This window comes from Lynx rufus, unplaced genomic scaffold (genome assembly GCF_022079265.1).
Source record: "Lynx rufus isolate CCGP_SWC_20201006 ecotype Redwood Valley unplaced genomic scaffold, mLynRuf1.p SCAF_2, whole genome shotgun sequence".
Lineage (NCBI taxonomy): Eukaryota > Metazoa > Chordata > Mammalia > Carnivora > Felidae > Lynx > Lynx rufus.
This window is the reverse complement of record NW_025814834.1, coordinates 178,966,328-178,986,754: the sequence shown is the minus strand read 5'-3', so window position 1 is coordinate 178,986,754 and position 20,427 is coordinate 178,966,328. Positions and strand designations below refer to the sequence as shown.

The window sequence follows — 20,427 nt, the reverse complement described above, 5'->3', positions numbered from 1 at the left end:
ACTGATGGCTCAGGGCCTGCAGCCTGCTTCAGATTCTGTGTCTCCCTCTCTCTCTGCTCCTCCCCTGCTTGCACTCTGTCTCTCTGTCTCTGTCTCTCTCTCTCTGTCAAAAATAAGTAAACGTTAAAAAAAAATAAAAAGAAAAAAGAAATAATGGTACTGAATCGTCCTGAAATAATAGATACTGGTGATACAGAAATCAACACAACTGGTGTCGGCCCTAGAAAAATCTCATAACCCAGAGGGGGAGATGGTATAGTGAGAGAGGGAAGCAGAGGGTTCTGGAAGATGTGGGGTGGGTAGGAAGGTGGTCAGAGGAAGGCTTCCTGGGGAAGAGGATGGCGAGCCCATTGTCTAGAGACAGTGAAGCTTTGGAGTGTGTGGGGAACAGGAGAGTGGGGAGCAGAGCAGGACAGAGGTGGGGAGCTGCAATCTAAGATGTGGAAGTGACGTCAGTTTGGCAGAAGTGGGACTGTGGGAGGCATGAAGTGGTGAAGGATGAGACTGGAGCCATCATCAGGGACCAGCACTTAAGGGACCTGATGTGTCTTAGTGAAGAGGGTAGACTTCATCCTGAAGGTATTGGTGAATTCCAGAAGGATTTTCAAGCAAGGCATTAACATGATCAGTTCTGCTTAATAGAAAGATATCCTATAACTGCTTTGGAAACCCACCAGATCACTAAAAATCTCTGACGTATGCTTTAGGTATAAATTTGAGCTCATTTTACAGCCACAGACTGGAAGATCTAGAAGACTCTATGGGTAATCTAAAGCAGTTCTTTCATTTTTTCAGATGCAAAGGCCCAGCAAGGGAAATTACTGACTCAGAGTCATATGGCAAGTTCTTATAGAGCCTGAATTAGAACTTGTGCCTTCTGACTCTCAGCTACTGTGCTTTTTGTTGTTGGATCAGACAACAGAGGCTCAGAGAAATTCCCAGCCACCTCCTATCCTCTGCATGTACGTGCACATGTACACACATCACACACACACACACACACACACACACATACACACAGCAAAATATTGATTAACTGGTGTGTTGTGGTAGAAGGCGATGGTGGGTAATTTATTTTCTAGGCACTTGAGAGTTAATATGAAACTGGATTTATTTCAGCCCCTGTTTCCTATCCTCTAAAATCTCTCCCAGTGTACTCAGGAGGTGCCATCTAGCAACTATAAATGGGCTTTGTCTGCTGAGAGAGCCTGCCATGGGGGTTAATTTACTGGCATGGAGGTCAGGATGGTGGGTTCAAGTCCAGCTGCTGCAGAGCTGTTTTCCCATTTATACAGACAAGCTGGACTTGGCGGCACTTGCCTGACATTTGAAATGGTGTTCTCTGCACCGTGGCTTGTGCACACAGGCAGAGTGCCAGCCCTCTGTACCGCTACCCCCTTGCACCCATCCTTCCCCTCTGCTACCACGTAAGTGGGGAACCCAGTTTAAACTTTGCCCTCAATACTGATCACTGCACCCAACCACACTATAAATAATTAAACGAATGTCTCTGTCTCTTCCAATGTCCTAATCAGTGTTGAATTTTGTTCCAATTAAAAACAAAATTCCAGACAGCTAATATTTAGCACTGGTCCTGACCTTAAGTCTTTTGGGTTCTTATCTAAAGCATGACTCTGGGGTCATTGGAGGCCAATGGCTGACCACTTGGCCTTGACTTACCTCTGAGCCTCCCCTGATGAGGCCTGGGCAACCCTGTCACATGGGTGAGGACTTGTGTAATCAACCAACAGGGGACTGAGGCCCACTTGGTACTCCCTAGGGCCTCCTAAGAGAAAATCTGTGAGCCAAGGACAAGGAGAGATTTGTATCTCCTGGCCAGCTTTCTCCTTATGTACTGAAAAATGAGGACTATATAACCAATTGTTTCTATCTGTACTTGGGCACCAGGAAACTCAGTCAAATTATTAGTTCGGTTGCAGTGAATGCATGGGACCTTAGAACTGGTTTATTTGTCTTCCATAATTCCCTTCTGTTCTGTGCCTCCCAGAAGGGCATGATTTTTTTAAATATTTTACTATATGTGTAAGCTGCTTCAAACCCATTGCACAACAAGCTGAGGGTGTAACTCATGGAATGAAGCATCGGCAAGGTAAGATGCCCTCTGTTCCCCTCCATCAGCAAGTTCTATCTTTCCCCTTCTCTGCTGCCCACATACTTGCCCGGGCTCCCATGATCTCTCACGTGCGTTTCTCTGACGCCCCCTAACTGGGTCCTGCCCACTTCCATTCTCATCCTCAGGCCTTTCTCCAAAGAGTGATGTCCAAGTGTAAATCTAATCGTGTTTCATTATTATATGCCCCTACCGTAACAGTCAGGGCTCCGGCTTGCGAGCCACAGAAACTCACTCTGGTTTTCTTAGTCACAAACATACGGATGCAAAAGAACATATTAATAAGGTGTTGCAAGATCTCCAGAATCAACCACAGTTGGAGCCCTGGGCCTGGACTGTCTTTTAGCATCAACAGTGTCAGGCCAGGATGCTGCTGTCACTGTGGTCGCCTTGAGAACCAACCCCCCACCCCCAGGACCCCACCATCCCTGACACGGGCACTACCACTGGGCCATGGATGAATTCTGCCATCCCAATGACTCCAGAATCAAAGATCTATGTGGGAGAGTCCAATCAGCCCAGCCTGGGTCTCTGCTTTTGCCTTGGCTACTCAGGACAGAGAACAGACCTGGCCCCTCTCTCCTCCACAGAGGCATACTCTCCCATTAATAGCATACAAAATAAGAAATTCCAACTAGGAAGGAGGCTTAGGAACTGGGCAGCCAAAATTGCAACAAATATCCACCATCCTTGTTTTATATCTCCATGATGTCACATCGTACGTGGAATAAAATCCAGATTTTTCACCAAGGCATAGGAGAGCCTGCCTTCCCTGGCCCATACCTACCTCTCCAGTCATGCCTCTCGTTACCCACTCTCCCACCCCCTCCCCAGGCCTGTCTCTGGTCACAGTGGCCTTACAGGTCCTTGAACACGCCAAGCTCTGTCCTGCCTCAGGGTCTTTGTACATGATAGAGTCCTTTTGTCTGGAATGCCCTTCTCCTCCCTTTGCCCATGGCTGGCTCTTTCCTATCCTTCATTTGTCAGGTTAAATGGCATCTCCTCAGAGGCCTCTCCCGACCCACCTGTCTAAAGTAGGTCACTCCTTGATTGTCTCTTTCGTAACACTTATCGCAAGTTGAAATTACCACATTTATGTGTTTACTTGTTTTTTTGCCATTAAATAGACCTCAAATTGCATGCAGGCAGGGGCCTGCTGGCTTTGTTCTCTGCCGAATCCCTGGTGTGTGGCTGAGAGCCTCGCACAGGGTGAGTCTGAATAACTTGCTTATAGGTGGAATGAGAGGATGCTTGGGGACATGAGGTTGAATGAGGAACAGGCCCTGCCCACAAGGGGCAACAAGTAGCCTGGCGGGCACAGACCCGTCACGGGGCGCAGCCTGCTGTGCTCTGACAGATGTGAGGGACGGGCTCGATGATGTCGGCCCCGGCCACAGGTAACCACCAGGTGCTGGCAGCTCCCTGGAGTTACCCCCAATCTAAGGTGGGAGAGTTGCAGAAGGCTCCCACCCAGGGCCGGCTTCATGGGTGTGGGACCAGTGGGTCACACAGGGTTCCACATTCGGAAGGGCCCCGTGCCTGGGGTTCAGTATTCTGTAGTAGCTGTTTGAAATCCTTAATCATTGTACCTTTGAATCTGCATTTTGCAAGTGAGGCCTGCTGGGACAATGGGATGGGCCAGGGGACTTGGAGCCTTGGCTCATGCAGGATCTTGCCTCCCACAGCTTCCTCGCTCCCTGGGACATGTTCTCCACGATCCACTCTTACCCCGCTCAGATGCAGGGCTTGGCCAGCCTCCTTCCCATTGCTATCCAGCGACTGCTGCCTCCTTCTGACCCCAGAGAGGGACTGGACGCAGACATGGGGAAGGTTGGGGTCCCGTGAGCCCATCCTGCCACGTCTCCTGGCAGGGCGTGGAGGCGGCCGTCCCCATCCCGGGCTGACAGCGCCATGTGCACTGTGCTGAGTGTGTGGGGTAACGTGGTGGGAGAAGCCTCTTGCCCATCTCCCCTCCCCCGTCAAGGAGCCGGGCACATGTCCCTGAATGGAAGTCGTTATATGCTGTGAGGTGGGGGGTGGGCATGCGGGAAGGGTGAATGTCTAGCTCAATTTCTGTGCTCCTAGCGGGGGCATAGTGTGTTGATCTGGTGCTGCAGGGAGAGGCAAACTGGCAGCCACTGGCCACACACACACACACACACACACACATGCACACGAGCACCGAGTTTTGGGGCTCCTGGGTGACTGTGAGGGCCTGCGTTCACCCCATGAATATCCCTCTGTCCGTGGGAACATGACATTAAGTAGTAGCTAAAAAATACCATGCCAGTGCAGGAGAGAGACCACAGAAGAAAATCTGTTTATTTTAATATATTTAGGGGCACTCCCCCTCCCCACTTTATAAGCAAGGGGCTCAGCATTTTCATTTTGCACTGGGCCAGCAAATTATGTAGCCAGTCGTGTCCTCATCCTTCCTTCCCCTTGGTGGCATCCCCTTCACTGCCCCTCCCCCACTTCGTAGCTCAGGAATAAGACAGCCGATAACAACAGCTTACATTTATTGAGCACCTACTATAAGCCAGGCACCATTTTAAGCCCTTATCTGTACTACCTTCTTCAATCCTCAAAACGATCCTATATTATGTCTGTTTGCGAATGAGGAAACGGAGGCTTTGAATGGGAAGAGTACTAAATTGAGAGTCTAGAAGCCAGAGTATTAATTTTAACTCCACCATTGACCTGCTGCGTGGCCTGGAACAAGCCTATAAACAAGGGGAAAAATTGCCTACCTTGCGGTATACTAACCTCATCCCATGAGAAAACAGGTGCGTGCCTGCCTTATAAACTGCATGAGAGGGACTCTCTTTATCATTATTTTAATTACCACCTAGTCAAAAAAATAATAATAATAATAATTACCACCTAGTGGCTGCAGGTGGTCTACTGAGACCCCTTGATAACATGGCCTTATTGTGGAGAGGAACAAACTGGCTCCAGCCTGTGTTCAGTCTTGCCCTGTAGGCTTCAGCCCCCCACTGTGGCCTGGCTTCATCTCTGAGGGAAAATAAAGGTGGTAACAGAATTTGGGCGCCTGGGTGGCTCAGTTGGTTAAGCATCTGACTCTTGATTTTGGCTCAGGTTATGATCTCACAGTTTGTGGTTTCAAGCCCCACATCGGGCTCTGCAGTAACCGTGTGGAGCCTGCTTGGGATTCTCTCTCCCTCCCTCTCTCTCTGTCCCTCCCCCTGTTCTTCCTCTCTCTCTCTCTCTCTCTCTCTCTCTCACAAAATAAACATTAAAAAACATTTTTTTTTAATGGTGGTGACAGAAGTGAGGGCAGGAGTAAAGAAGTTACTGGCAAATCAATGCTGTGTGTAGATGACTGGCTGTTGCTGGTTCCATTCCTGTTTCAGGCAACCGGCCATTGGTGCTGAATTTTGGAAGTTGTACCTGACCTTCATTTCTTTTCAAATTTGACCAGTTCAAGAGACTTATTGAAGACTTTTGCTCCATAGCAGACTTTCTCATCATCTACATCGAAGAAGCACACGCATCAGGTAGAGAGAGACGCCCTGCCCTTACCTCTTCCTACCTTCTCTTTTCTCTCCTGCTTCCCCCAGGCCCTGTCTCAAGGTTGGGGATTGGGGAGGAAACAGAGTGAGGGAAAGAGCCCCACTATTCACTGTGTACCTGCCATGTTCAGTCCCTGCTGGGTTTACCACCACTGCTAACTCCACTGCCTGTGCCTTCAACCGGGCACACAGAGCAGAAGACCTGGAGGGACAAGTCTCCCTGGCAGAGGACCCACGATCTTGAATGGATAAATAGGGAAATCAAGGGAGAGAAGCTAGGAGGAGGAATTTAGACCGGAATGACTGCTCTAGAGCTACTTGTGAAATCCAGCCTAAGACTCTCCAAGCTCAAAGGGACACTGGTTCATCCCAGTCAATGGTTCCCAAGCTTTAGTGAGCCTCAAAAGCACCCGGAAGGCTTGTTAAAACAGACTGCTGGAGCCCACCCCAGAGTTTATCAGTTAGATCTGAGAATTTGGATTTCTGCCAAGCTCCCGGTGATGCTGAAGCTGCTGGTCTGGGGACCACACTTTGAGAACCACTGCTCCAGGCTAACTTTCATCTGGGGCAGGCATTCTTTCTTCAGCCCCTAACAGGTGGCCACACATCTTCATTACTTCACGTTTAATCTTGTTCCTTTCCTGGGCAGCTCTCTTCGGGAGAGCTCTCCCTGAAACTCCTAGAGCTCATGGTCTAAGCCCTTTGAACTTGACAGAATGGTCAGACACACTCCTATCTCCCGATTTTCGAGGGGGTTGGACCCATGAGTGTGGCCCAACTCTCAAACCCAAAGACTGAAGAAGGCAAGTGGGACCGGTGTCATTTACTCGCCCACCTCCCACACGATTTGTCGGTCCCCAGCATCTGACAGAGCCCATGTCGCAGAATCAGAGCTCAGCAAAAGTTGGATGAATGAGCGTGCTTAGGCCAGTATTAGCCTTGCTGGTTTATCCATGTGCTATCAAGTGTAGGCTGCTATTAATTATCAGCAAAGATGGCCCAGCAGTGTTTTCTCCAATATGCTCCCTGGATCCCTTAAGTCAGAGCTACATGGGTTGCTTGTTAAAAATGGATATTCCAGGGACGTCTGGGTGGCTCAGTCGTTAAAAGTCTCACTTCGGCTCAGGTCATGATCTCGCAGCTAGTGGGCTTGAGCCCTGCGTTGGGCTCTGTGCTGACAGCTGAGAGCCTGGAGCGTGCTTCGGATTCTGTGTCTCCCTCTCTCTCTCTGCCCCTCCCCAGCTCGTGCTCTGTCTCTCTCCCCCTCTCTCAAAAATAAATAAGCATTAGAAAAATTAAAGAAAAAAAAGGATATTCCAGGGCCCCCACCCAGGCCCATTGCATCCTGATTTATTGCACCCAAAGGTTTGAGAACTTCTTTCAACTTAATACTGTGTTCATTTCACTGGCGGCTTCTGTCCCCATTGAGGGTTTGGGGCAACCTAAAATATTAGCTAGCATAGGGGAATAGGTACACAAGAGATTCATTATACTGTTCGCTCTACGTTTATGTACTTTAAAACTTTTCCATAATGCAATTTAAAAGAGTGTAGGTAACAGGAGAGCAAATGCTAGCTCAGTGTGCCTCCGGGCCAAACACTCCTTTGGGAGAGCAGCAGCCAGGAGCTCCAGAGAGAGAATTTGGGCACCTTCAGGTGTCTGTGGTCTCCATGGCCGAGAGGAGACATTGACTTGATGTCATCGCAGCCGGCAGCCAAAGCTCAGCCAAAGCTGATTTAACTGTCCTGGGGCAGCACTTAAACTTGAACGTGCGCGTCAATGACCTGGGGACCTCAGCCGGTTCTGGCTCAGCAGTGCCGCAGTGCAGCTCCCCAGGGGAGGTTGAGGCTGCTGGTGCAGGGACCACACTTGTAGTGACAAGGTCCTGGAGGATCCAGCTTTAATCTCTAAAGGAGCAAGTTGTAAACCGTGACAAGAGGGGTGGATCGTCACAGAAATGGTTTCTGGTCCTGGTATCTGTCCTGTTCCTCCTGGGGTCAGCCCCAATAGGTTTAACTTTTCCAGAACCTCAAAGCCTTTGAAGAAGGACTTCCTCACCCTGTTCTGACAGTTTTCTTGCCCCTGTGCTTTGCCACTCCTAGTTCAGGCATTTCTTCCTTCTCCCCATCTCTTTCCCCGGGGGTACTTGTTTCTGTCAACCAGACAGGAGTGAGTACGGCCTGAACCCCAAAATTAAAATGCACAGAACCAGTATCCACCAATCCCACCAGGTCTGGGACCTGTGGCCCAAGTCAGCTGGCTTCCTTTTCCTCCCCACGCCACATGTTTGTCCGGGTAAATTACAGGGAGGCATGAGGCATCGTGGGAAGAACACGGACTTTGGAGCTCCAGACCTGAGTACGGCTCCTGGCTCCATCACGTGCTGGCCACGTGACCTTGGACAGCTTCCCTGCTGTGCCCACTTCTGCCACACTGAAACAGGATGGCAACACCAACCTCACACTCGCTTGACGATGTTTAATGAGAACCTGCTGTGTGCCAGCCCTGGGCTGGGCTAAGGGATATTGAGACAAACGACACACACAGTTCCTGCCTCTCTCAGGAACTCACAGTTAAAGCTGGGGAAGCAAGTCACTGCTCCTCTCTGGGCCTCCATGGTCTCAGCTTCAGGATGAGAACGAGAATCCCGCCTGACCTCCCGTGGGTGGCTGTTGTGAAGCCCCAGTGAGCTAATTGTTGCACGAGACTGACTGCCTACACGTGAGGCCAATGTAGGCCGGTGTTACCGTCATCTACAAAGTTTTGGTGTCTTGGGGCAGGTAATAATTACTTTACACTATGGCCAGGCACTTGTTATCTTGGTGTGAATTTCTCCTGAGAGCTGGTTTTTCTTGGAGTAAGATTCCTGAGCAGAGGACTCTGCTGATAGACTTAATCAACTTATATTACCCTGGGAGGCAGCTATTACTGTAAACACAGGCCACGTGGCTTCTGAAGGAACCCATGACCACATTGCCCGGGTCCCAGGCTCCCCAGAAATGAGGCAAGTAGAAGGGCAAGGCCGGTAGCACTTTATGGTGGTTTTTTTCAAACTGTGGGCCCATAACTAATGAGTACCACTTCCTGTAAGGAGGCAGAGGGGCACCTTGGCAAATGAGGCCAATTGAAAATCCCCTCCTGTTTAAAGTTAAGCAGTCAAAGTGGTTTGGGGCATCTCCAGAGCAAAGTAGCAGTATTCTGCAGGACAGAATAAAAACTGGGTTCTTTCCCACCTGTCTGTTATTTAGGGCACTCGGGCAAAATAAACCAGTATTTTTCAAGCAGCTTCTATGAAGGGATTTCCGTATAAGTTATCTCATAGAAGCCATTGCACAGCCATATGCAACATAGGTTCTATTAATCCCATAACAGATGGGGAAGCTGAGAATTTAAAGAGATTTCAGGGGTGCCTGGGAGGCTCAGTTGGTTGAGCATCCAACTTCAGCTCAGGTCGTGATCTCACGGCTTATGGGTTCGAGCCCTGCATTGGGCTGTGTGCTGACAGCACAGAGCCTGGAGCCTGCTTCGGATTCTGCTTCTCCCTCTTTCCCTGCCCCCTCACTTGCTCGTGCTCTGTCTCTCTCTCTCTGCAAAATAAATAAGCATTAAAAAAATTTTTTAAAGAGATTTAAAGATCCTGCCCGATATCATACAGCTGAGTGTGTCAGGGAAGGCTTCCTGGAGGACAGTTGAGTGGTTCTCAACTGAGGGTGGTTTTGTCCCCCAAGGGGTATTTGGCAATGTCTGGAGATGTTTTTGGTTGTCACAAATTGTCAGAGCGGTGCTGACACCTAGTGAGTAGAGGCCAAAGATGCTGCTCAACATCGGGGAACACTCAGGATGGCACCCCCCCCCCCACCAAATGTCAATAGTCCCAACATTGAGAAGCACCGTGGTAGAGGTGAGCCTCTTAATTTTTTTTATGTTTATTTATTTTTGAAAGAGAGAGAGACAGAGACTGAGCAGTCTCAGGGGAGGGGCAGAGAGAGAGGGAGACACAGAATCCGAAGCAGGCTCCAGGCTCTGAGCTGTGTCAGCACAGAGCCGGATGTGGGGCTTGAACTCACAAGCTGTGAGATCATGACCTGAGCCGAAGTCAGACGCTTAACCGACTGGGCCACCTAAACGCCCCAAGGTGAGCCTTAAAAGGACAGGTAGGATCTCAAATGTGGAAGAGATGGTAAGGAGACAGGGAAGAGAGGGGGCAGCATCATTTGAGGAGGATTCACTTCAGCTAGACGTGGGAGAACAGGGAGCCGTGACCGGAAGTACGCATGGAAAGAGATGGTCAGGATCATTACATGCTATGCCAAGGAGCTGGTCCTGTAACTGGTTTGTAAGCAGAGAAACAAATCTGATTACATTTTGTGTTGGTAGCATTGCCAGAGATCTTTGGATGATGGGTTAGAGAGGAGCAAGATCAGGAGGGAGGCAGGGATACTTCTTAGGAGGAGTTGAAAGTAAGGTCATTGCCAGGCCGGCAGTTGTACTTGACTGTCGGCTCACCCTGAGTGGCAGGCACCCTGGGGCTGTCCGGACAGCCCACCAGCAGCAGTGCCAGACGTCATAGGAAAGAGAAGGTTCTGTTGCCCTCACACCGTGGGTGAAGGCGGCACCGTGATGAAGAGGGTGGAAGTGAGAGGCAGCTTGGGGGTTGTGGGTCAAGGGGTCCCAGGTGTTTCACCCACCTGGCTGGAGCAGAGGCTGGAGGAATGTAGGTGACTCGGGCCAGGTCACTGGGGAGATCTATCCTGAGGATGACAGGGAGCCATGAAAAGCCACGGCCAGAGAATGCCATGGTCAGGTTTGCATTTTGGAAAGAACATTCTGGTGGAGAATAATTAGAAGAGGGAGATTGTCTAGATTCTGGATAGTAGTTCTCAGACTTCAGTGTGTGTGTTAGAATCATTTGGAAGGCTGTGAAAACACATTGGTGGGCCCCATTCCCGGGCAGTCTAGGATGCGGCCTGAGAATTAGCAATAAAGCCCCAGGTGAGGCCAGCACTGCTCGTCTGGACGGAATGCCTGCAGAGAACTGCTCTAGACCCTTGCCTCTCAGAGTGTGGTCCAGGGAGCAAGCAGCCTTGGCCTCCTAAGCACCAGCTAGACTCTCAGTGCCACCCTAGACAGACCGAATCAGGATGTTCCTTTAACAAGGCCCTCATGAGGATCAAATGCACATTCAAATTCGGGAAGCACTGGCCTATTGGACTCTCTCATGCTGAAGAGCTGAGGTCTGGGAGTCAGGAGTCCTAGGCTTTGTTTTTGGGTCAGTCAGTATCTCCTTATGTGATCTCATGCATTCACACATAATAGGACACTGGGCCAAATCATGGTCAAGGGCTCATCTGGGACCCTCCGTTAAAAAGGGGTGGGGATGGGGATGGGGGTATTTAATCTGCGGAAAATATGCGCCATGCCTGTGAGGCCCGCGGCCCATCCTTTCTTCTGCAGATGGCTGGGCTTTCAAGAACAACGTGAACATCAGGAATCATCGGAATCTCCAGGACCGCCTGCAGGCAGCCTGCTTGCTGCTGGACAGGAGCCCCCAGTGCCCTGTGGTGGTAGACACAATGAAGAACCAAAGCAGCCGGCTCTACGCAGCGCTGCCCGAGAGGCTCTATGTGCTCCAGGCGGGCAGGATCCTCTACAAGGTGGTGCCCGGGGGCAAGGGGCCCAGGGCGGGTGAGGCCGGAAAGGGCTTCGTATCAGGCAGATCGGCATTCAAGTTGTTGCCCAGCCATTTACCGGCATGTGACCGGGGGCAAGTCCTTTCCTGTCTTGGAGTTTCCCTTTCCTCTTCTGCAAAATGGAGGTTCTGGCCCCCCCACCTCACGGGAGGTGAAATAACGGGACTTTCCTGTCCCTAGCATTTGGACTGGAGCCGCAGCCTCCTGGCTGTCTTCTACACCCAGAAGACTGGCCCAGCCCTAGTTCAGTTTGAAGCTGAATGAGAGGATATAGTTTCCATTTCCTAAACAATGCTCGGAGGACATTGACTTGCCCAAGGTCACACTGCGCAAGGCTCTGATTTCAGTTCTAAATCCTTTGAATGGGACAGGCCAGGAGTGGGAGGGTCTGAAGCTGCTAATCTCCGAGGCCGGCCTGAACCTGGTGGGGGTTGTAGCAGGGGGAAGAGAGCAAACCCTGTAGTTAAGAGCTGAAAATGCCAAAGCAGGGATTCAAGGCAGGAATTGAGTCCTGGCTTCCTTTCTGGTGATTGTGTCCCCATTAGGACTTCCAGCCTGGCCAGGGTGGGGGGTGTAAGCACAGCCTCTGACCACTCGGGCACTGTTGGCCTCCCCTGAGAGGGCGGAAACTGTTTTATAGCTGCCTTAGGGGTTTCAAGCCTTGGAGAGCACATGAAGCCCAACCATGTGGATGCTCCCCTGCCCACGTGTCAAGCTGGCCCTACTTACGCGGGTAAAATGAGCAACAATTTGCAGATGAATCCCCAGGGTGCCAAGGGCCACAGGACAAGAATTCAGGTCCTTCTTCCTTTCTCCTCCCCAGACACATGGCTCTAAGATGGCACGATGGAGGCCAAGCAGGGTTAGGCCCCGTGCAAGGACTGGCAACACAAAAACGATTTGAAAATGGCCCACCCCTTACTTGGAGGTGCTCACAGTCTGGAGGATGAGGAGGACACACATAGAGTGCTCCAGTGTCCCAAGTGCTGTGACACTCCAGAGCAGATATCAGCAAACCTTTTCTGCAAAGGGCCAGGCTATAAATATTTTTGACTTTGTGGACCAAATAATCCCGGTGACAACCATTCAATCCTGCTGTCCGAGCACAAAAACAGCATAGACAATATGTAAATGGAAGAGTGTGAGCATCAGGACACATTTGGCCTCAGACTGTAAATTTCCTGACCCCTGAGGAAGAGAGGTAGGCTCTTTAGAGGTGGTGACAGTTGCTTGAGCCTTAAAGGCCAGGAAGCCAGCCACATGAGCATGGAGTGAAAATCATGGCAAATATAGGGAAGAAGGTGAGCAAAGGCACTGAGGCACGTTAGGGCAGGGTGTGAATGGAGAGTCGGGGCATTTAGGTGACTGGGGCTCCTTCCGGGCCAAGGAGTCCAGCCTACCTCTTAGGGCAGAGGAGAGCCAGTGGGAGTTTCAAGCAGGAGACAGGCATGACTAGATCTGTATTTTAGAAAGATCACTGGCTATAGGGTGAGGCATTGACTGGAGGGGGCAGGGACTGAGGACTGGGGATAGTCAGGAGGTGGGATGGCTGCCCAAGTAGGGAATGAAGAGGGCTGAACTAGGGCATGGGGATTGGAGAGGCAGAGGTGGTTCTGATGGATAGAGAAGATAACGCCTATCTAAAGGTCTGATTATGGAAGAACAGCTTATTTGTAGAGACCCCTTTCTCCTTTGAAACTATTCACTTTACCCCCTCTGGTTCTCCTCAGACTTCTCTGTCCAGTCTGCCCATTAGATGTGAGTGTCATTCCACACTCTCCCCCTGGGTGATCCCATCCGCTTTATGGTTGCATCTGCCATTGTCTACACCATCCTGACAACTCCCATGTAGCTATCACCAGCCCAGTTCTCTCAGCTAAGCTCCAGACCTGCTAATTCCTGCAAGTCGGAAATCTGGGAATGCTGATTTATCTCTCTTGCAGGGTAAACCTGGCCCTTGGAACTACCATCCAGAGGAAGTTCGCGCTGTTCTGGAAAAGCTCCACAGTTAGTCTGGGCAGATCCCCCAGCCCTAGGTGATCAGCAGGAGGGCTCCTCAAGTCCTGGCTCTCCCCCCAGCCCATGTGGCTGTTACCTCTTGACCTGTATCCCCAGCTGAACTACTAGCTCAGAGCTCTCTGATCCAGCCGAACAACTGTAGTCAGAAAATGAAGCAGCAAGTGAGCTGAATGTTAAAGACTGTACAGAATGTCAATGCTGCCCCCACGGCAGAGACCACATTCATTGCACGTGGTCCCCATCTCCAGCCACTCTGATACCAAGTGGTTACATACGGCAGTCCTTACGTCAGGTAGATTCATTCTACCAAATTTGCCGTTTATGGAACTGATCATCTAAGACACTAAATTGGTTTTTAGAACCAAGCATGGGGAGAACTCCTGTTGAGGAGAGAGAGATGAGGAATTGAAAGCTGTCGTTCATTGATGCGGAAGCTCGTATTTGAAATTGTTTCTCTGATTTCTTTGCAAGTCTCCTAATGGTCATTTGTGTTACATTACATCAGACTCATGGATAACCATTGGTATCCATCTGTTTTAACTCTGCTTCTTTTCACGTTTGTCTATGACGGCCACAGTCTAAAGTGCACACGGCTGTGACTTGACTTGAACGAAAATGTTTTAAGATGCAGTGAAGCTAATACAGAATGATTAAAACATCTCAGGCTATTTGGGATGGCTTCGGTGTGATCTTTACGTTTTCTTTTCCAATTTGTGTCGGCCTGTTTCAGCTTTAATTATAGCCCAGTGTGATCTGATCAGCAAAAATACCATATGCTGGAAGTGCCTCATTTGGTCCAGGGGCCGTTGCCTTTAAAAAAAAAAAAAAAAAAAAAAAACAGGGGCGCCTGGGTGGCGCAGTCGGTTAAGCATCCGACTTCAGCCAGGTCACGATCTCGCGGTCCGTGAGTTCGAGCCCCGCATCAGGCTCTGGGCTGATGGCTCAGAGCCTGGAGCCTGTTTCCGATTCTGTGTCTCCCTCTCTCTCTGCCCCTCCCCCGTTCATGCTCTGTCTCTCTCTGTCCCAAAAATAAATAAACGTTGAAAAAAAAAATTTAAAGAAAAAAAACATTTTGATTCACATTGGAATCAAGCTACCTTCACAACATGCCATAAAAGAATGGACTTGGGAGACATTTCTCCTTTTCTCTTTTAATTTTTTTAAATGTTTTATTTATTTTTGAGGGAGAGAGAGAGACAGAGTATGAGCGGGGGAGGGGCAGAGAGAGAGGGAGACACAGAACCTGAAGCAGGCTCCAGGCTCCCAGCTGTCAGCACAGAGCCTGAAGCGGGGCTCGAACCCACAAGCCGTGAGATCATGACCGGACCCGAAGTCGGACACCCAACTGACTGAGCCACCCAGGTGTCCCGGGAGACATTTTTCTAACATGAAAACATTCTCTTTGGCTCTGCCTTAGTTGCCACAATGTTAATACTATTAACGTTGCTATTTTATTCTTTTTTAAAAAAAGTTCTCTCTAATCATCTACCAGCTACCCACTTTCAGATATGTTAACTCATCTAATCTTCATATATTTCAAAGAGGAAATTATTATCCCCATTTTCTAGATGAGGAGCTCAAGGCTCAGAGTTAAGTAACTTGTGAAAGGTCTCAGAACTAGTAAGTAACCCACAGAGATTCAAACCCCATCTCTAAGTTCAAGCCAGAGTCCTGGCTCTGCTTCCCGCTAGCTGTGGGACTTTGGCTAAGCTGCCTTGGTATCTTCAACTATAAAATGGGATAACAGCGCCTGCTGCATACAGGATTCATGAGTAAAGCACTCAGAAAATGCTACTCTCAGAGAGTAAAGCACTGTACCTGCCTTGGAGAAAATGCCATGGATGTGTTGGCCATTATTATTATTTCACAACTGCTTCCTTGGGCCCCCTTTTTAGGGAGTGGGGGTGGAGGGAAGGCAGGACAGTAGGGACACTGGATAAAAATTCTTCACCCTGCCAAAGCAATGCTGGCATGAGTTTGTGAGGTTAGACAGAGAATGAGTAGCTGGGAAAATGGCGGGGCTAACGCACAGCCGAGCACTGTCCTTCCTAAGTACCAAGTTCCACAAAAGGAGACAGCGGCTAAGGCCATGCTCCTCTGAACCACTTCCCAGATGGTCCCCCGATTCATGCCTCTAAATGCACAGAAATCTCCCAGCTTTCAGTGAACAATAGTGGCTGGAACTGAGGAGGTTTTAGAATGTTAAAATAGACCCCAAGCGTGCCAATTCAATTCTCTTCAGTTTAATGCTTCAGACATTGAGCACTGAGTCTTTTCTGGGTGCTAAGAAATGCATAGATGGACAAGGTCCAGCTATATTGTTCTCCAGCAGCTTAACCTCGTGGGGGACTAGGCATACATGGCAATGACCGTAACTCAAAGCAAATACGATGGGGACAGCTGAGATAAGACTGATCAGGGGCGCCTGGGTGGCTCAGTCGGTTGAGCATCTGACTTCGGCTCAGGTCATGATCTCACCGTTCGTGGGTTTGAGCCCTGTGTTGGGCTCTGTGCTGACAGCTCAGAGCCTGGAGCTTGCTTCGGATTCTGTGTCTCCCTCTCTCTCTGCCCCTCCCCTGCTTGCCCTCTATCTCTGTTCCTTTCTTTAAAAAATAAACGTTAAAAAAAAAAAAAAAAAGACTAACTGATCTGGGAGTATAGAGGAGAGAGCAATCCCTCGGAGCTGGGTGGGTCTGGGAAAGCCTGTCATAGGTGGGGGCATTTGGGCTTGGTCCTCAAGGAGGCCCAGGCCTTCCGGAACGGAAACCTGGAGAACACGGAAAGGGAAGAGGGTGTTAAAGCAGAGAAACCTACACGGCAAAGATGGAAAAAAGACCAAGTGCAGGGGACTCAAGAGGTTTGGACTCAACTCTAATTCTGCTGAACTGGCCACAGACTATTTCATTTCTGGTAAGCTCAGCCATGAATTTAAGAATGTATGTTAATACATTTCATCCAGCATAGTTAGGGGTTCGACCGAGGAAGGATTCAGGATACCTATTTTGCCATATAGATTACATCATTGAAAGTCTCAAGTCGGGGGCGCTTGGGTGGCTCAGTCGGTTGAGTGCCTGACTCTTGATTTCAGCTCAGGTCAGGATTCCAGGGTAGTGGGCTCAAACCCCACGTGGGGCTCCACACTCAATGTGGAGCCTGCTTGGGGTCCTCTCTCTCCCTCTGCCCCTCCCCCCTTGCTTTCTCTAGGAAAAAAAAAAGTCTCAAGTAGGTTTTTCAAGAAAAGCACATGGGTCTTGTATTCCCCGAATGAAGTCTTACATATTTGCAGCCGCCAGTCTATCGTCTGTAAGCCTGCAGGATACCTGGCTGGGTTTTAGACTCTTGTGTTTCAGTCTCTTTACCTCAGAGATTTGCAGATATAGCTCCACTGTTGTCTAGAAGTCCTGAGAAGAAAAGTCTTGGGCCAGCCTGATTACTCCTAGCACTTCCTGCCTGAATTGCTTTTATTCTGCCCCAAACCTGTCAGATTCTTTCTTTATACTTGAGGTTCAGTAACTTCACCAAGACATAGTCCAGTGGTGATTGTTCTAGTATCGAAATGTCCTGTAATACCGCTATAGTCTGAATGGTGGTGTCCCCCCACCCCTGCCAGATCCATATGCTAAACCCGAAAGCCCAGCGTGATAGTATCAGGGCAGTCCTGGGAGGAATGCTGAATGAATCATCCTTCGGGAGGGACCCCTTTGGGATGAGATTAGCGTGTTTATAAAAGAGGCCCCAGAGAGCTAGCTTGTCTCCTTCCACCATGTGAGGACACGAGAAGTCTGCAACCCCAGAAGAGGGCCCTCACCTGACCTTGCTGGCACCCCGATCTCAGACTTCTGGACTCTGGAACTATAAGAAATAAATTTCTGTTGTCTATAAGCCACCCAGCGTATGGCATTCTTGTTATGCTAGTCTAAACAACTAAGGCACATAAAACATCCTCTTCTGGTCTTAAGCTTTAATTCTTCTTATTTTTTTTTTTTTAATTTCAAGGACATTCTCTTCAGTTGCCTGGAACATCTTTTCTGTTGTATTTTGTCCTACTCTCTTAGGAACTATAATTAGGTATGCTGTATCCCTTTTCTTCCATAGCTATTCTCTGTAACTATTTTTTTAAATCTGTGTTCTATTTCATTCCGTGATTTTTCTCAATCTCTCTCCTCTGACCCGGATTCTTCCTAAACTGGGTTTATTATTGAGCCAGATAAAGTTTGTTGGTTCTCACCCATTCCCATCTGCGCACCCTCTCCTCTGGATTTCAGGGACCTGGAAGCCTGAAGACTGACTGTGTTCTGCTTAGGTTCTGCCACTGGGAAGCACTGGTGGGAGATTAGAAGGTGGGTAGAAGGGAGAAGCCATTTTTCCCATATCTGGCTATAGGGATGGAAGGGGACCGTGCACCGTGGCTGTCTTATCACCACGGCAGCGGGTGGCTTCTGTTCAGAGACAGTGATGGTGCCTCTGCTGGTCAATAGTGAGTGTGGCTCATGGGTGCCAACGTTGGGTTACATTCCTACCTCCTGTTTGTTTTCCCAGCCTCTTCAACATTTTGTAACAAATTCCCCGCACTATTTCCCTCTCCGCTTTAAATACATATCTGGGGTGACTGTAGGGTCCTAACTGAATGCTGACTGGTGCAACTACCATCATCATCCCTTTGTTTCTTATGTGGCTTTACCTCTGAAATGGTTTTATTTTTCTCTTCCATTTCTTTTATTAGCTCTGGCGGCTCACTGTCCATCTTCCGTGCCTTATAATTTTTTCTTTAAATGCTTGTATCTCTTCTTTGAGCTCTTTTGGTCTTCCATGGGCCTCAGTTCTTGTGTTCTTTCATTTCTCTTGCAACATGTGTTGTATAGCCACTTCATTTTTCTGTTTTTTTCCTCCAATGTCTTTTAGTTTCTAGTCATCATTCTCTACAGTATGGTGGTTCTCAAGCTTCGGCATGCATTAAAATTCCCTGGAGGGCTTGTTAAAATAGATTCATGGGTCTCACCCCCCAGTATTTCTGATTCAACAGATCTGCGGTGGGGGGGGGGGGGTGGCTAGGAAATCTGCGTTTCTAACAAGTTCTCAGATGGAGGCTGACGCTGCTGTTTCAGGGACCACAGTTTGAGGAGCACTGAGATACTGGATGTTGTTGGTGATTCACCCTGGTCCCTCTCACCAAGCCAATGCACCCATCTGCCAGCTGCCGTATTGGTTCCTCACAGATACCCTTTCTCCTGACAAGTGCCCTCAAGTGACAGGAGCCGTGTTACCCAGAAATTCCTGAGGTGGCCCATGATTGATGCATTTGAAGCACAAAGTCCTGGTCCTTTGCCTCATGGTGGGGAGTATACCTCTCCGGTGCCACTCATGGCCCAGAGCTCCCTGTGGGATCAGGCTGGGGCTTCGGCTGAAGCCATATCTTGGATTAGCTTTCCCCTCCTGGCATATCCTGCTTCCTGACAGCACTCATTTAGTAAATCGCTCCTGCAAGAATCTCTGTTTTGGGCTCTGTTTCTAGAGAACCTGACCTAAAGCGGTACCCTTCTGGGTCTTTTCTGATTACTCTTCTTTAATGGGGCATGTTATTTGCTGGAACAGAGTGTAGAAGGATGGAGTAAGCTGGGGCTATCTGCAACTTTCATTTAGGTTAGCGGTCTTAACAGCAATTGCACTACTAGGTATTTATCCAAGGGGTACAGGTGTGCTGTTTCAAAGGGGCACATGCACCCCAATGTTTATAGCAGCACTATCAACAACAGCCAAAGTATGGAAAGAGCCCAGTGTCCATCGATGGATGAATGGATAAAGAAGATGTGGTATACATATATACAGTGGAGTATTACTCGGCTATCAAAAAGAAGGAAATCTTGCCATCTGCAACTACGGGGATGGAACTGGAGGGTATTATGCTAAGCGAAATTAGTCAGACAAAGACAAGTATCACATGACTTCACTCATATGAGGAATTTAAGATACAAAACAGATGAACATAAGGGAAGGGAAGCAAAAATAATATAAAAATAGGGAGGGGGACAAAACATAAGGCACTCTTAAATATAGAAAACAAACAGAGGGTTGCCGGAGGAGGTGTGGGAGGGGGGATGGGCTAAATGGGTAAGGGGCATTATGGAACCTATTCCTGAAATCATTGCTGCACCATATGCTAACTAACTTGGACGTAAATTAAACAATAAATTCAAATTAAAAAATAGATTAGCAGTCTTAGATACCCTCTTATTAAGTTTACTACCTCCTTTGCAACAGTGCTCCTAGAAATCCCCTCAGTCACACTCTCTGCTTTAACTGCCTTCTCACCACCTAGTACGCACTGAATTCATATGTTGTAGCTCTAACCCCCAGGGTGACTCTATTTGGAGACAGGGCCTAGAGGTGGTAATTAAGGTTAAATGAGGGGCGCCTGGGTGGCTCAGTTGGTTGGGTGTCCGACTTTGGCTTAGGTCATGATATCACGGCTCACGAGTTCGAGCCCCGCGTCAGGCTCTGTGCTGACAGCTCAGAGCCTGGAGCCTGCTTCAGATTCTGTGTCTCCCTCTCTCTCTGTCCCTCCCCTGCTCATGCTCTCTCTCTGTTTCTCAAAAATAAACATTAAAAAAAATTAGTAATGTTAAATGAGGTCAGGCAAGGGCAATGATACAATAGGATCAGTGTCCTTTTAAGAACAGACACCAGAGAGCTCACTTTCCCGCTGTGGACAGAGAAGAGGTCATGTGAGCACATAGGAAGATGGTGGCCATGTACAAGCCAGGAAGAGAGGTCTCACCAGAAACCAACAATGCTGGCACTCTGAGCTTGGCCTTTCAGTCTCCAGAAGTGTGAGAAAATAAATGTCTAAGCCCCCAGCCTGCTGGATTTTCTTACGGCAGCCCGCCTTCACCATGCTTCCTCCAGCACCTCCTCTGCTGTGTCCTGCCTGTCTCTCCTTCAGTTCCATCTCGGCTGCCATTTGGAGTTTATTAACCTTAGCCCTCTGGGGACATTCCCCCTCCTCTGAAGCTACCTGAGGGCTGAGATGGCTTGAGTCTAATTAAAAACAAAAAAA

At 49.0% G+C, this 20,427-nt stretch overlaps 1 protein-coding gene across 3 annotated transcripts in view; it reads left to right on the top strand.

The window, feature by feature from the left end:
- DIO1 (iodothyronine deiodinase 1) overlaps positions 1-14,135 on the top strand; it is a 41,452-nt gene extending 27,317 nt beyond the window's left edge. For 2 of the 3 annotated variants that reach the window (XM_047085728.1, XM_047085729.1), the window contains exons 4-6: positions 5,506-5,649; positions 11,119-11,318; positions 13,298-14,132. In XM_047085728.1, coding sequence (XP_046941684.1) covers positions 5,506-5,649; positions 11,119-11,318; positions 13,298-13,366 — 413 coding nt within the window. In that variant the 3' untranslated portion in view covers positions 13,367-14,132. Of the gene's footprint in view, positions 1-5,505; positions 5,650-11,118; positions 11,319-13,297 lie in introns of all 3 variants that reach the window. The other variant, XM_047085727.1, reaches the window with a different exon arrangement.
- The last annotated feature ends 6,292 nt before the right edge of the window (positions 14,136-20,427 follow it).